The sequence below is a fragment of the Doryrhamphus excisus genome, linkage group LG15 (genome assembly GCF_037039965.1).
Source record: "Doryrhamphus excisus strain RoL-2023G ecotype Guam linkage group LG15, RoL_Dexc_Guam_v1.1, whole genome shotgun sequence".
Lineage (NCBI taxonomy): Eukaryota > Metazoa > Chordata > Actinopteri > Syngnathiformes > Syngnathidae > Doryrhamphus > Doryrhamphus excisus.
Genome location: NC_136371.1, coordinates 15552183 through 15568714, shown reverse-complemented (window position 1 = coordinate 15568714; position 16532 = coordinate 15552183). Strand labels below are relative to the sequence as shown.

General features: G+C 34.6%; 1 protein-coding gene across 2 annotated transcripts in view; it reads right to left on the bottom strand.

The window, feature by feature from the left end:
* The window catches only part of LOC131104626 (dedicator of cytokinesis protein 9-like), an 80020-nt gene that overhangs the window by 29644 nt on the left and 33844 nt on the right, over positions 1–16532 (bottom strand). For both annotated transcript variants that reach the window (XM_078796954.1, XM_058051992.2), the window contains exons 18-30: positions 14443–14535; positions 14211–14322; positions 9347–9465; positions 9150–9236; positions 8928–9017; positions 6816–6931; positions 6669–6738; positions 4398–4523; positions 4214–4285; positions 3980–4126; positions 1820–1903; positions 1310–1421; positions 1062–1240 (exon numbers count right to left, since the gene is read on the bottom strand). In XM_078796954.1, the coding sequence (XP_078653080.1) occupies positions 1062–1240; positions 1310–1421; positions 1820–1903; positions 3980–4126; positions 4214–4285; positions 4398–4523; positions 6669–6738; positions 6816–6931; positions 8928–9017; positions 9150–9236; positions 9347–9465; positions 14211–14322; positions 14443–14535 (1407 nt within the window). The remainder of the gene's footprint in view (positions 1–1061; positions 1241–1309; positions 1422–1819; positions 1904–3979; positions 4127–4213; positions 4286–4397; positions 4524–6668; positions 6739–6815; positions 6932–8927; positions 9018–9149; positions 9237–9346; positions 9466–14210; positions 14323–14442; positions 14536–16532) is intronic.

Sequence of the window (16532 nt, the reverse complement as noted above, 5' to 3'; positions counted from 1 at the left end):
AAAATTGACAAAACTTAGTTGAAATAGATTAAAAATAAAATATAAAAAAACAATAATACAATAATAATACATAATACAATAATAATACAATAATAATACAATAATAATACAATAATAATACAATAATAGATAAATAATAATAATATTTTTTAAAAACCCAGCAAAAATGGGGAAAACAATAATGGGCTTTTTCACCAGATGACAAATCTCAAATGTTTCTTCTTTCTTCATCGTGTGTTGCTTTACAAAATATCTCATATTCTCATTGGAATAAAGCCAAAATATTACGAGATTATTATAGAAAGAAAATTGACCAAACTTAAAAGTTGAAATAGTTTTAAAATAAAATAAAAAACAATAATAATAATAATAAAATAATAAATAAATAATAATAATATATAATAATAGTAATTAAAAAATAACAACAACAGCAAAAAATGGGGAAAACAATAATAGGCTTTTTCACCAGATGACAAATCTCAAACGCAGTTTCTTTCTTCATCGTGTGTTGCTTTACAAAATATATCATATTCTCATTGGAATAAAGCCAAAATATTACGAGAATATTACAGAAAGAAAATTGACAAAACTTAAAGTTGACATAGTTTTAAAATGAAATAAAAACAATAATAATAATAATAATAATAATAATAATATAATATACAATAATAATAATAAAAATAACAACAGCAAAAATGGGGAAAACAATAATAGGCTTTTTCACCAGATGACAAATCTCAAATGCAGTTTCTTCTTTCTTCATCGTGTGTTGCTTTACAAAATATATCATATTCTCATTGGAATAAAGCCAAAATATTACGAGAATATTACAGAAAGAAAATTGACAAAACTTAAAAATAACAACAGCAAAAATGGGGAAAACAATAATAGGCTTTTTCACCAGATGACAAATCTTTACAAAATATCAAAGTGTTACATTCTTTCATTTTTCACTACGTGGCCCCCGCTGGAAAACATTTGGACACCCCTGACGTACATCTTGATGTAGATCACGTGCACACGTACGTGCACATGCAAACTGAGTCGGATGTACAACTCACTTTGGCGGCGTAGCGGTCGTCAAAGGCGTGTTTCACCATCAGCCCCTTCAGAACCTGGACGGCGTTCTGACAAACCTCTGGGCCCTCCTGTAAGGCGCCGCCCAGCTCCCTCAGCAACAGACCCACCAGGAAGTGGTTTTGACAGAAGTCATCGGTCAGCGAGTAGTCCAGTTGAAGATCTATATAGCAAAATGGAATTTGGATTCAAGGAGACGGAGATCCGGAGAGTCATAAATCATTTAGCTTACCTTGGAACCTTTGCACTCGGCCTTTTCCAAAGGGCATGGGAAGGTTGAGAGGGACGTAATGCTCGTGGCTGCACACGATTCTCAGGAACTCAAACTTAAACTCATACAACGTCTGGAAGAAAAATAACGGAAAGCTTACAATAAAATAAATATTGGATTATGTGCTGATTTATCCCGTTTTTAAGACATCAGCAGTACAGAAGATTTATGGCGGCTTTATTGTATAGCTTCCTGGCTGTGCTCCCGACTTCCTTGACATTGTGAACCGGCTTGTCATTCTGAGTTGACGGCTCTTTGGTCTTGCCCATGGTGGTCTTTTATCCACTACTTTATTAGTTGAAGTACAAGTACAATCCCTACCTGCGAGGATCTGTATTTTTTTGTATTTACATTCTCTCTCTGTGTGTTATAATACAGCTAGCGTAAAAAAAAAATCTGAACTGTAAGGGATCAAATATTTCTTTTTCCAGCTTTATCTGGCAAAAGTCACAAAGAGCAGCAGATAAAAACCTTTGGGTCTCCGGGTAGGAAGAAATTCATGTAGTTATTGATCTGCTTGAAGACAAATCCTCGGTCCATGAAGGTGAAGCAGCGCTGAAGTGGGAATAGAAATAAGACAAATTATTCGAGAATTGATGCACTGTGACTGGAATACAACAACTGACATCGAGGGCAGGGGTGGCCAAAGTGCGGCACGGGGGCCGTTTGTGGCCGAAAGCTGTGATTTTACTGAAACATTATAAAAATAGACTTTAAGAAAAAAGAAGAAAAAAAATACATAATATTATGAGGAAAAATAACATCACTAGTGCCATAAACTTTATAAAAAGAAGTAAGTAAAGGGCAGTTATTAAAACAAAAATGTTACATATTTTTGAAGGTGTTATATGACAAAAGAAAACAACAAATGAAGTGCCTTTTTGGGAAAATCAGGTTGTGGAAAAAAGTTAACAATCATGAGAAAAAATTACAAGAAGAAAGTTTGAATTTTTTTCAAACACAATTGGGAAAAAAAACATTATTCTAACAAAAAAGTTGCAGTTTTATGAAAATAAACTCATAATATTATGAGGAAAAATAATGTTTTAGTAACAAAAAGCTGCAATATTATAGACAAAAATATATTTTGGCAAAATTAGGCTGTGGAAAAAGTTACAATGTTACAAAAGTCAAAATATTATTGTAATAAAGTCATAATTCTGAGAAGGAAAAAAAACAAAAGTTGGAAAATACCCAACAAAACAGCTGCATTTTTGCGAAAATAAAGACAAAAATTGTACTGTGATGAAAAAAAAGTAGCAATTTTATGAGTAATTTTACATAATATTATGGGGGAAAATAATGTTTTAATGCCAAAGAATCGTGAAAAATAAATAAAACAATATACAGTTGTCGTTTTTGGAATAAACGATTAGGAAAAATTTACAATGTCAAGAATTCAGGAGAAAAAAATACAAGATGTTGGAGAAAAAAATTACAGAATTTCTAAAACTTGTATTAAATAAACAAGTAAAAATAAAAATAATGTTATAATTTGTGGAAAATTAAGTTGGTGAAAAAGTTGCAACATGAAAAATAAATAAAACAATATACAGTTGTCCTTTTTGAAATAAACGGTTTTGGAATAAAAAAAAATTACAACGTCAGGAAATCAGTAGAAAAAAAATGCAAGATGTTGGAGAAAAAAATTACAGAATTTCTAAAAGTTGTATTAAAAAAAATAATAATAATAATGTTGTAATTTTTGGAAAATTAAGTTGGTGAAAAAGTTGCAACAACGTAATAATTGCGAGAAAAAAATTACAAGAAAGAAGCTGAAAGAGAAAATGTAAAAAAAAATAAACATCATAATTGGAAAAAAAACAGCAGTAATTTAGCAAAAATAAAGTCAAAATATTAAGCAAAAAGTCGCAATTTTACAAGAATAAACTTAAAATATAATGAGTCAAAATAATATTTTTTTAGCTGCAAAGAGCTGAAACAATACAGACAAAAAATAAACAAAACAGAATACAGTTGTCATTTTTGGAATAAACGATTTCAGGACAAAAAAAATACAAGATGTTGGAAAAAAAATTCGGAATTTGTAAAAGTTGTATAAAAAAATAATAAAAATGTTGTCATTTTTGGAAAATTAAGTTGGTGAAAAAGTTGCAACATATTAGGAATAACGTAATAATTGTGAGAAAATAATTACAAGAGAGAAGCTGAAAGAGAAAATGTAAACAAAAAAACATAATAATTAGAAAAATCAGTAGTTTTGCAAAAATAAAGTCAAAATATTAAGCAAAAAGTCACAATTTTACGAGAATAGACTTGTAATATTATGAGTCCAAATAATATTTTTTTAGTTGCAAAGAGCTGAAACAATACAGACAAAATACAGACAAAATAGAATAACGTTGAACGTGAATAACGTGAAAAATGAGGTTGGGAAAAAGGTTATAATATTATGAGAATTATGGGAAAATTGGTGAAAATAATTTTTTTGAGAGAAAAAAAACCATATATAGACCTACAGTCTGAGATGCAGTTTTTTCTTGACATGTATAGAACTTGTTAGCATCTGTTGCTTAACAAAATATCAAAGTGGTCCTTGCATGTATGAATTTTCACGATGTGACCTTCACGTTTGGACACCCCTGATGTCGACAATGGAGGACCCCCAACCTTAATGAAAACCGCCAGGCTGTAGTTGGCATTGCGTGCCACGTCCAGGTTGTCCTTGTACTTCTGGGTGATGTGAGGCATCAGCATATTGACCAAGGTCTCAACAGCATGGTAGAAGGAGCCGGGAAAACGTTGATTTCTTGCGAACTGGACAAGAGGGACGAGGGCGAATTAAAATAAGGGCTAAGGTTTTAGCGATGGAGTGCGTGAAATAACGAAGTCGTTAAACCTTGCCTTGACTTTACCGCTTTGGATGAGGTAATGAGCCATGGCTTTGACAAGGGCTTCGAAGAAGTACCAAGAGTGCTGAAAAAGTTGCATTCATGTCACAAGGTGCAAAAAAGAAACATACACACAAAAAAAAATACTTCAAGTTAAAATTATGGATGTTTTTTCACTAGCCATAAATGCGGGTTACCTTCAGGAGCTTATTGCTGGTTAGGAAATCGGTTGAAGGCTTCAGAATGGCCGTCATGGCTTTGGCCAGCTCCTCGTGAACAGTTTTGACATTGGTAGAAGAGTCCGATTCTGGTTTAAAAACAAACTGTGCAAAAAAAACAAAGTTGAGCAAAAACTTTTGTGTACAATAAGGGAAATAACTATTTGATCCCCTGATTATTTTTGAAGTTTTTAGCCTAGGCATCAAGACTGTTCTGGCATCAAATCCTTCGGACTTTTTTTTGATCACTTCCTGTTTTCAGTAACTTGACTCCATGTGTTCTGGTCTGTCTAGAATCTATGATTCTACGTGTATAACCCTTAGATGCACAAGTGACTGGACCCTACACTCTTCCATAAGTGGGTCAAAAATGACCCATACTAGAATCAATGCATTTTTATGACAATTTTGCAATTTTGGTTAGGAATAATCACTTGTATGATATTTAGTATTCTTAAAATTCTTAAAATGTATAAAAGTTAAGTTAAAAGTTTGAATGGCATAATATCAAAAACCTGTTTTTTGAGGAATACCTGGAATATGAAATGATAAAAGTTTTTCATTATGAAGATATTTCAAGAAAACAACCTGACCGGGTCATTTTTGACCCACTTATGGAAGGTTGGGGTAGTAACACAAACATCAAAAATTCTTAAAATGTATAAAAGGTAAGTTAAAAATTTTAATGCCATTACATAAAAAACATGTTGTTTTTTTTTTAGGAATACCTGGATTACGAAATTATAAAAAATTTTCATTACAAAGATATTTCACGAAAACAACCTGACCGGGTCATTTTTGACCCACTTATGGAAGGTTGGGGTAGTAACAGAAAAACAAACATTTCTTAAAATGTATAAAAGGTAAGTTAAAAATTTGAATGGCATGATATCAAAAATATGTTTTTTGAGGAATACCTGGAATATGAAATGATAAAAAATTTTCATTATGAAGATATTTCAAGAAAACAACCTGACCGGGTCATTTTTGACCCACTTATGGAAGGTTGGGGTAGTAACACAAAAGTAAAAAAATCTTAAAATGTATAAAAGATAAGTTAAAAATTTGAATGGCATGATATCAAAAACATGCTTTTTGAGGAATACCTGGAATATGAAATGATAAAATGTTTTCATTATGAAGATATTTCAAGAAAACAACCTGACCGGGTCATTTTTGACCCACTTATGGAAGGTTGGGGTAGTAACACACAAATAAAAAATTCTTAAAATGTATAAAAGGTAAGTTAAAAATGTGAATGGCATGATATCAAAAATATGTTTTTTGAGGAATACCTGGAATATGAAATGATAAAAATGTTTCATTATGAAGATATTTCAAGAAAACAACCTGACCGGGTCATTTTTGACCCACTTATGGAAGGTTGGGGTAGTAACACAAAACCAAAAATTTCTTAAAATCTATAAAAGATAAGTTAAAAATGTGAATGACATGATATCAAAAACATGTTTTTTGAGGAATACCTAGAATATGAAATGATGAAAAAAAAATTATTATGAAGAGATTTCAAGAAAACAACCTGACCGGGTCATTTTTGACCCACTTATGGAAGGTTGGGGTAGTAACACAAAAGTAAAAAAATCTTAAAATGTATAAAAGATAAGTTAAAAATTTGAATGGCATGATATCAAAACATGTTTTTGAGGAATACCTGGAATATGAAATGATAAAAATTTTTAATTATGAAGATATTTCAAGAAAACAACCTGACCGGGTCATTTTTGACCCACTTATGGAAGGTTGGGGTAGTAACACAAAAACTAAAATTTCTTAAAATGTATAAAAGGTAAGTTAAAAATGTGAATGGCATGATATCAAAAACATGTTTTTTTCAGAATACCTGGAATATGAAATGATAAAAATGTTTTCATTATAAAGATATTTCAAGAAAACAACCTGACCGGGTCATTTTTGACCCACTTATGGAAGGTTGGGGTAGTAACACAAAAACTAAAATTTCTTAAAATGTATAAAAGGTAAGTTAAAAATGTGAATGGCATGATACCAAAAATATGTTTTTTGAGGAATACCTGGAATATGAAATGATGAAAAAAATTTTTTATTATGAAGATATTTCAAGAAAACAACCTGACCGGGTCATTTTTGACCCACTTATGCATCTAAGGGTTAATGTCTTAAAAACTTGCAAAATCAGAGGATCCAATCGTTATTCCCCCTACGGTATATATATATATATATGTAGTATGTACTATAACCATAAGATGTAACCTTGACATAAGACCTCAGGTAATGTCCAAGTCCCTCTTCATGGCACTGCGCGACCACATGAACCATCACCCTACAGAGAAACAGCTGATATTGTTAAACAGGAAACCAGAACAGCACCAAAAATGCTGCTAGTGGGTGTGGCCTTACCTTGTCACATTGACGGCCACATCTTCATGCGAGGCGCCAGTGAGGATGCAGAACAGCTGGTTGAGGATGGTGGGCAGGAAGTTCACCATGATGTGGCCTTCCACGGCATGGAGACTCTAAGAGGAAACATACTCTATTTTTTTTTTTGGCGGTTGTTTTGCTCCCCCTCCAAACTCTCCGACTAGTCTTGACGTTCTTCACCCATTTTGGATCGACATTTGCATTATAAGTGACTTTAGTATTTATTTATTATTGGATTTTATTTTTTATTTTTTATTTTTTATTTTTTATTTTTTATTTTTTATTTTTTATTTTTTATTTTTTATTTTTTATTTTTTATTTTTTATTTTTTATTTTTTATTTTTTATTTTTTATTTTTTATTTTTTATTTTTTATTTTTTAAGAACGCTTCCCTTCTCTCTTAAATTGCCATTGTTTACTTCGAGTTTAAGCCCTAAATATGCCTCAGACACTTACCGAACGTTATTAGTTTCACTTTTGTGTCTGTCTAACAGCAACTATGGTGCGTTTAAGGACTGCCAAACTTCTTTTTTTTTTAAATCCCGTCAATATTATTTTTATTCTTTTTGTATCCAAGTTGTTTTTTTTTATAAAAAATAGTTTTTATACTTTGGGCTTCTTGTGCTTGACCGGTGGGTGAGACCTCCGAGACCTCCCAGCTAGGAGACTCAAGTTCAATTCCACCCTCGGACATCTTTGTGTGGAGTTTGCATGTTCTCCCCGTGCATGCAAACTCCGGGTACTCCGGGTACTCCGGGTACTCCGGGTACTCCGGGTACTCCGGGTACTCCGGGTACTCCGGGTACTCCGGGTACTCCGGGTACTTCGGGTACTCCGGTTTCCTCCCACATTCCAAAAACATGCTAGGTTCATCGGCGACTCCAAATTGTCCATAGGTATGAATGTGAGTGTGAATGGTTGTTTGTCTATATGTGCCCTGTGATTGGCTGGCCACCAGTCCAGGGTGTACAACACCTCCTGAAGACAGCTGGGATAGGCTCCAGCACCCCCCGCGACCCTCGTGAGGAAAAGCGGTAGAAAATGAATGAATTAATTATTAATCGTGGGCTGCCCGGCGGTGACCTCCGAGACCTCCCAGCTAGGAGACCTGAGTTCAATTCCACCCTCAGACATCTCTGTGTGGAGTTTGCATGTTCTCTCCATGCAATCGTGGGTTTTCTCCGGGTACTCCGGTTACCTCCCACATGGGTAATAATTATAATAATTAAACTCAGTAAAAGTTTTTTAATATATGACAATATGTTGTCGTCTCGGCTGCACGGCGGTCGTGTGGTTAGCGTGCAGACCTCACAGCTAGGACACCCGGGGGTTCAATCCCATCCTCAGCCATCATAGAGATGTCGTGGTGATGTTTGGTTTATCATTATTTAATATTAATTATAAGCTGCACGGCGGACGAGTGGTTAGTGCGCAGGCCTCAAGCAGAACCCAAGTTCGATTCCACCCTCGGCCATCTCTGTGTGGAGTTTGCATGTTCTCCCCTTGCATGTGTGGGTTTTCTCCGGGTACTCCGGTTTCCTCCCACATTCCAAAAACATGCTAGGTTAATTAGCGACTCCAAATTGTTCATAGGTATGAATGTGAGTGTGAATGGTTGTTTGTCTATATGTGCCCTGTGATTGGCTGGCCACCAGTCCAGCTAGGATGTACCCCGCCTCTCGCCCGAAGACAGCTGGGATAGGCTCCAGCACCCCCCATTCGCCCCACCAAAAATGAATGAATTAATTATTAATCGTAGGTAATTTCTCCATACTAGCAATAAAATATGATCAATGAAGCATAATGACATAAACATTATAAAAACTGTGGCCAGTGGTACAAGTACGCTGTACATTCTACCAGTATTATCACACATTTATAATTGATTACCCACTTCGAGTGAATGAGAAGTGTTGGAGAAATGACCTATTTCCAGAGAGAATATATGTATAATATATATTTTGGGTCCAGCGTGAGAACAGAGCCTCTCATTTCAGAAAGCTTCTGAATTATTGAAATGGTTTGACTAAAATGTTTATACAGCATATGGCCTGGGGTCTGTTTGCCCATGCATGTTGTCAGATGTCCCACCTTAAGGAATTTCACCAGACCACCCTCTGATGCTTGTTCTGACATCTCCATGCTTTGACAGTGGTGGAAGAAGTTGTGCAAGTGCTGGTCCTGAAGGCATATATGAGAATCGAGCGTCATATTTCATAATGACATCAATATTTCTGCTGGGAATGTTGGTAATGGTCTGTGTGCCTGTGTGTGTTCTTGATATGATTATTATTATTATTTTTCAGATGATACCTGAGTGTAGACTGTGGAAAGAAGATGGGTTGAGACTTTGAACAGAGGTTTTCCTCCGTCGACCCACTTGATCTCAGAGCCGGAATGCTATAATGACAACGATTGTTGTGTTGTGAGGTAATTCCTTCTGGGAGAAACCAAAAATCCAACAAAATGGGATGAACTATGAGATGAATGGTGTAGTTTTCAGTGTTTACCTTGATGACGGCACCCTGACAGTTGAGGTAGCCGGCGGGCAAATGAGCAGCCACGGGTAGATGCTGTTCATTCATGACGACTCTGCCATCTCTGAGTAGAGGCAACCAGGCTGAACCCACTGTGGAGCAGAGCGAATACATTGAGTCTGGATAGATTTTCCAATATATAAATATGTAATGTAATATATGTATGTAATATGATTTTATTATAATCTCATTTATGTCTTATATATCTAGTTTGTAAGGAAAAAGCCAAAAGAAACAAACAAAAATGTATTTGGAAAATCCGAAACAGGTTTCTTAGGCTCTAACAACAAAAATATTCCATTTATAAACAAGAAATCTTACTTCACTGAATTTCACTTATCACAGTCAGATCTGGTACCGATTAATCGTACAGTGCAGTGCTTTGGCTCCGATGACTCCGTAAAAAAAAAGCCAAAAGAAACAAACAAAAATGTATTTGGAAAATCCTAAACAGGTTTCTTAGGCTCTAACAACAACAATATTCCGTTTATGAATAAGAAATCTTACTTCACTGAATTTCACTTATCACTGTCAGATCTGGTACCGATTAATCGTACAGTACAGTACTTTGGCTCTGATGACTCCGTAAGAAAAAAGCCAAAAGAAACAAACAAAATGTATTTGGAAAATCCTAAACAGGTTTCTTAGGCTCTAACAAAAAATATTCCATTTATAAATAAGAAATCTTACTTCACTGAATTTCACTTATCACAGTCAGATCTGGTATTGATTAATCGTATAAGAAAAAAGCCAAAAGAAAAAAAGAAAAATGTATTTGAAAAATCCTAAACAGGTTTCTTAGGCTCTAACAACAACAATATTCCATTTATAGATAAGAAATCTTACTTCACTGAATTTCACTTATCACTGTCAGATCTGGTACTGATTAATCGTACAGTACAGTACTTTGGCTCTGATGACTCCGTAAGAAAAAAGCCAAAAGAAACAAACAAAAATGTATTTGGAAAATCCTGAACAGGTTTCTTAGGCTCTAACAAAAAATATTCCATTTAGAAATAAGAAATCTTACTTCACTGAATTTCACTTATCACAGTCAGATCTGGTACCGATTAATCGTACAGTACAGTACTTTGGCTCCGATGACTCCGTAAGAAAAAAGCCAAAAGAAACAAACAAAAATGTATTTCGAAAATCCAAAACAGGTTTCTTGGGCTCTAACAACAATCATATTCTGTTTATAAATAAGAAAGCTTACTTCACTGAATTTCACTTATCACAGTGAGATCTGGTACCGATTAATCGTACAGTACAGTACTTTGGCTCCGATGACTCCGTAAGAAAAAAGCCAAAAGAAACAAACAAAAATGTATTTGGAAAATCCTAAACAGGTTTCTTAGGCTCTAACAAAAAATATTCCAGTTATAAATAAGAAATCTTATTTCACTGAATTTCACTTATCACTGTCAGATCTGGTACCGATTAATCGTACAGTACAGTACTTTGGCTCTGATGACTCCGTAAGAAAAAAGCCAAAAGAAACAAACAAAAATGCATTTGGAAAATCCTAAACAGGTTTCTTAGGCTCTAACAACAACAATATTCCATTTAGCATGAATAAGAAATCTTACTTCACTGAATTTCACTTATCACAGTCAGATCTGGTATTGATTAATCGTACAAGAAAAAAGCCAAAAGAAACAAGCAAAAATGTATTTGGAAAATCCTAAACAGGTTTCTCAGGCTCTAACAACAACAATATTCCATTTATAAATAAGAAATCTTACTTCACTGAATTTCACTTATCACGGTCAGATCTGGTACCGATTAATCGTACAGTACAGTACTTTGGCTCTGATGACTCCGTAAGAAAAAAGCCAAAAGAAACAAACAAAATGTATTTGGAAAATCCTAAACAGGTTTCTTAGGCTCTACCAATCTTACTTCACTGAATTTCACTTATCACAGTCAGATCTGGTACCGATTAATCGTACAGTACAGTACTTTGGCTCCGATGACTCCGTAAGAAAAAAGCCAAAAGAAACAAACAAAAATGTATTTGGAAAATCCTAAACAGGTTTCTTAGGCTCTAACAAAAAATATTCCATTTATAAATAAGAAATCTTACTTCACTGAATTTCACTTATCACAGTCAGATCTGGTATTGATTAATCGTACAAGAAAAAAAGCCAAAAGATACAAGCAAAAATGTATTTGGAAAATCCTAAACAGGTTTCTTAGGCTCTAACAACAACAATATTCCATTTATGAATAAGAAATCTTACTTCACTGAATTTCACTTATCACAGTCAGATCTGGTACCGATTAATCGTACAGTACAGTACTTTTGCACTACAACAAAAAAACAACCCTAAACCCTAACCCTAACCCTATGACGACTCTGCAACCGGGCTGAACCCACTGTGGGGCAGAGCGGACCAGGTTTTACGGTTACTATGACTGACGCACAATGGTGCTACAGTGCCCATCAAAGATAACTGTCATTTTTGACACTGAGTTTTATTCATTATTTTTTTATTTTTTTTTTTAAGTTTCGAACAAGCCCAAGAGGGCAGCTCCGTTCCAGGTGGCCGCCCTCATTAGTTGAGACGACAAAACTGTGAATCCTGGGAAAAGCGATACTGACTTAATTGAGTTGGACATAAATAGGCCAAAATGAGCGACTGAGCAAAGTAATTGTTATGAAGTCTGAGTGCTTTGAAATCAACTGCTGTCCTTCGCTGCACTGTCTGGCCACGCTCGATGATGATAATGATGATGGATACAGCCGTCCTCCCGTCCATTTGGCGCTTCGACTTTCGCGGCATGACTCATTCACGGTTCCCCCAAATATATTCACTAAACAGATCACAGTCCCTACAGCTGATTATTACTTAAAAATATGCATATTTAAGCAAATCTGATTTGTTAAATTAAGCATTTTCAATTTTTAACTAATTTTTTCAATTAGTTAATTAAGCTAAATTAACAAAAATACCAATTGAAGGTATTCAGAATATATACCATACTCGCGCAAGTACGTTATATCTCAGAGCCAGAATGCTATAATGACAACGATTGTTGTGTTATAAGGAAATTCCTTCTGGGAGAACCCAAAATCCAACAAAATGGGATGAACTATGAGATGAATGGGATAGTTTTCTGTGTTTACCTTGATGACGGCATCCTGACAGAGTCTTGAACCAGTCATGATGTGCTATATATATCACTATATGGACAGTTATTATGGTAACCATTATGTCATTGGATGGTCATATCACCTCGTACTTCGGTACGTGACAAAAATGTAAAATTTTTAAATTTTTAAATTTTTAAATTTTTAAATTTTTAAATTTTTAAATTTTTAAATTTTTAAATTTATAAATTTATAAATTTTTTAATTTTTTAATTTTTTAATTTTTTAATTTTTTAATTTTTTAATTTTTTAATTTGTAATTTTTTAATTTTTAATTTTTTAATTTAATTTTGTATGGTCATATCACCTCGTACTTTGGTACGAGTTATATTATTTAAAAAAAAACTTCAACTGTATTATGGAAAGCAGGAAGTGAACAAATGTAACAGTTACTGATTGTAAAAGTACCAGATGGAGGGGTAGGATTTAATAAGCTTTGCTTCTTCCTACTCCTTTTGGACATGTGGAACTGGGAACTGATTATGGGATGCACTCAATTGTAATCTGATGCATGTTCAAATGAAATTAAACCATTACCATTACCATTATTACTGGGGTGTCATGGGACACAAGATTTTAACAATACAGTACAGTGAAAATGTGTTTTTTAATATATGACAATATGTTGGACGGTGGACGTGTGGTTAGCGCGCAAACCTCACAGCTAGGATACCCGGGGGAAGAAAAAAAACAAAAGAAACAAACCAAAATGTATTTGGAAAATCCTAAACAGGTTTATTCATAAATAAGAACTCTTACTTCACTGAATTTCACTTATCACTGTCAGATCTGGTACCGATTAACCATACAGTTTTCTCAGCAGTTTTTAGTTGAGCTTAATTTGATGGTTTAATTATTAATCGTGGGCTGCATGGCAGTCGAGTGGTTAGCCCGCAGACCTCACATCTAGGAGACCCGAGTTCAATCCCATTGAATTGCATTTTTTAAAAATCTTGTCAATTTTATTTTTATTGTTTCTGTATCCAAGTTGTCTCTCTCAGGGAGGGCAAGGTGAGTAGCGGTGAGTAGAAATAATAAAAAAATGTATTTGGAAAATCCTAAACAGGTTTCTTAGGCTCTAACAACAACAATATTCCATTTATAAATAAGAAATCTTAATTCACTGAATTTCACTTATCACAGTCAGATCTGGTATTGATTAATCATACAGTACAGTACTTTGTCTCCGATGACTCTGTAAGAAAAAAGCCAAAAGAAACAAACAAAAATATATTTGGAAAATCCTAAACAGGTTTCTTACGCTCTAACAAAAAATATTCCATTTATAAATAAGAAATCTTACTTCACTGAATTTCACTTATCACAGTCAGATCTGGTATTGATTAATCGTACAAGAAAAAAGCCAAAGAAACAAACAAAAATGTATTTGAAAAATCCTAAACAGGTTTCTTAGGCTCTAACAAAAAATGTTCCATTTATAAATAAGAAATCTTACTTCACTGAATTTCACTTATCACTGTCAGATCTGGTACCGATGAACCGTACAGTACAGTGTCTACTTTGGCGCTCTAACACAAAAACCAACAGGTCATCAAACCAAACGCCTCCCTTAAATCTTCTCAAGGTGCAACCAAAGAACAAGACAATAAATGGGTTCCAACAAATAAAAAATGTGTGATAAATATTGTGTATTTGCTATGTTGTTTATTGGGAGATGTGTACCTGGAGTCTCCACCAGATCTTTCTTCTTGCCGTTGTTGTCACAGCTAATGTGATAGAAGGTGAACAGAAGATGGTGCCTTTGGTGCAGATGAGTTGGCAGCTCCATCTTTATCTGGGTTACAGAAAAAAATGTTGAGGGTTGCTTCTTGTTATACTTTCATGTACGGCATTACGCACGAATATTGGGGTGAAAACCATTCTGGCATAGTTTGCAGTGAGAAGAAAAGTTCACCTCATCGTAGAACTCAGGGTTCTGTTGGTGGTGCAAGACAGCCGCATATGCCTGCCGGGTGAATAGGGAACCTCCGGGGCGACCGTAGATGCACTGACGGAAATAGAAAAGAGCACAATAGATTCAATATATCTTAATTAATCAAAATATATATGTGTTGACCTTAACATGTTATATACAATTGTTTGGCTGTTGATTTGGCGACACCTGGTGGACGCAATAATCCACTGTATATTTGACTGCTGTTCAACTCGAACCATCGCCAAAAATGCAGTTTTACTCGTAATAACGAAATACCAAATCTACTCCGCTTCTGCCTTGGAGACAATATATCTGTAAGTAACGTCTAACGTCATTTAAATAATTGTAAGGCATGAGAAATGTAATTTTACGACCGCTGTATTGTTCGTATAGGTTTGCTAAGTGTGGTGCTAGTTGTGGCTAACTTGAAGATTGTAGCTATTATGCTAGCTGTACTCATATTGATGTTTATCCTTTGTGTACATATCGCTGTATATAATATAATATTTTTCCAATACATGATTATTTAGGGGTGCCACCATACATCTGTTTTTGTGGAACAACGTGGTGAACAGTTCAATGGTCGCCATGGAAATTTGAGGTCAGCAAAAACTGCAGCTCAAGAACTCTGAGGTGATCTTTATGTTTTTGTTGGTATTTATACTCCTATTACATATTACTAGCAAATTTGTGGTTTTTTTCTTTGTAATTTGAATGATTTGTAGTCATATTTATAAGTATTTAGTGCTCATTGCCTCTACGGTAGCTAACATTAGCTAGCTACAGTTTGCTAATGACAGTTAGCTAATAGCTGAGCAAGCATAACATCAACAACGGTAATATAGAGTAGACAGTATTACTGATGCCTCATATTTATTGAGAGTAGTACTGTAGTCCTACATAATCTGATATACACTTGTCCATTTATTATTTTAGACACTGTTTATTGTTCATTGCCTCTATTGTAGCTAACATTAGCTAGCTACAGTTTGCTAATGACAGTTAGCTAATAGCTGAGCAAGCATAACATCAACAACAGTAATATAGAGTAGACAGTATTACTGATGCCTCATATTTATTGAGAGTAGTACTGTAGTCCTACATAATCTGATATACACTTGTTTTTTTTATTTGTACACATTTATTATTTTATTATTTGCCCTCAACAACTAGTTCCTTTCAGACTAGCAGTCGCAGCCTGGTCTTTGGTCTGGGCCCCCTTTGATAACCCTAAAGAAAATGATGCTGTATAGAAGTTCATTGTACTCAACATTTCCAGGTCAACTTTTTGGCAATTAGACTAGAAATTGCACATTTTCCGAAAAATTTACAAAAGTTTATGTGTGAAGTGGCACCCCTAAATCTCAATGGATTTCCTCAAAACTTTGCAAAAGACATTTTTATGTTCATTAGAAAAAAATGGAATGCCAGCCAAATTGATATTATGAATTTTCCCATTCAAATTTAATGCACCCTAATATATACAGTAAAGTCTCATTATATCGATATCGGTTATATCGAAGTACTGCTTATTACGATACTATTTTCATTTCCCGGCAAATTTCTAGTCTTTTATGATATAATTAGTTCCGTTAGTACGATACCCGGTTATTATGATAATCCGGTTACTACGATGCCCTTTTCATCTCCCGCCAGCCAATTTGGTCTGCTTATATCGATACAAAAGCAGCTTAAATCAATCTTTGCTTAAGGATTTCAATACCTAAAAAGAACGCAGCAAACGGCTGCTTCCAGTCAACTTTATTTTTCACACTTCCACCACCAGAGCGCAGCACACACACCGATTCCCGCACTTCCTGGTTCACAGGTCATGCTCAACCCGCCCCACATAGCGGGCCAAACACATGCCTGCAACAGAAGAACCAACTGACATAGCATACACACCTATTCCAACGAAGACACAAGCGTACAAATACATGTATTTAATTGTGTTGTATTCAGATATCTTTTTATCGCTTGCAATAATCACTGTTTTTCATATGTACATGCTGGCGTTCGTGGCATGTGTTTGGCCAGCTATGTGGGGCGGGTTGAGCATGACCTGTTAA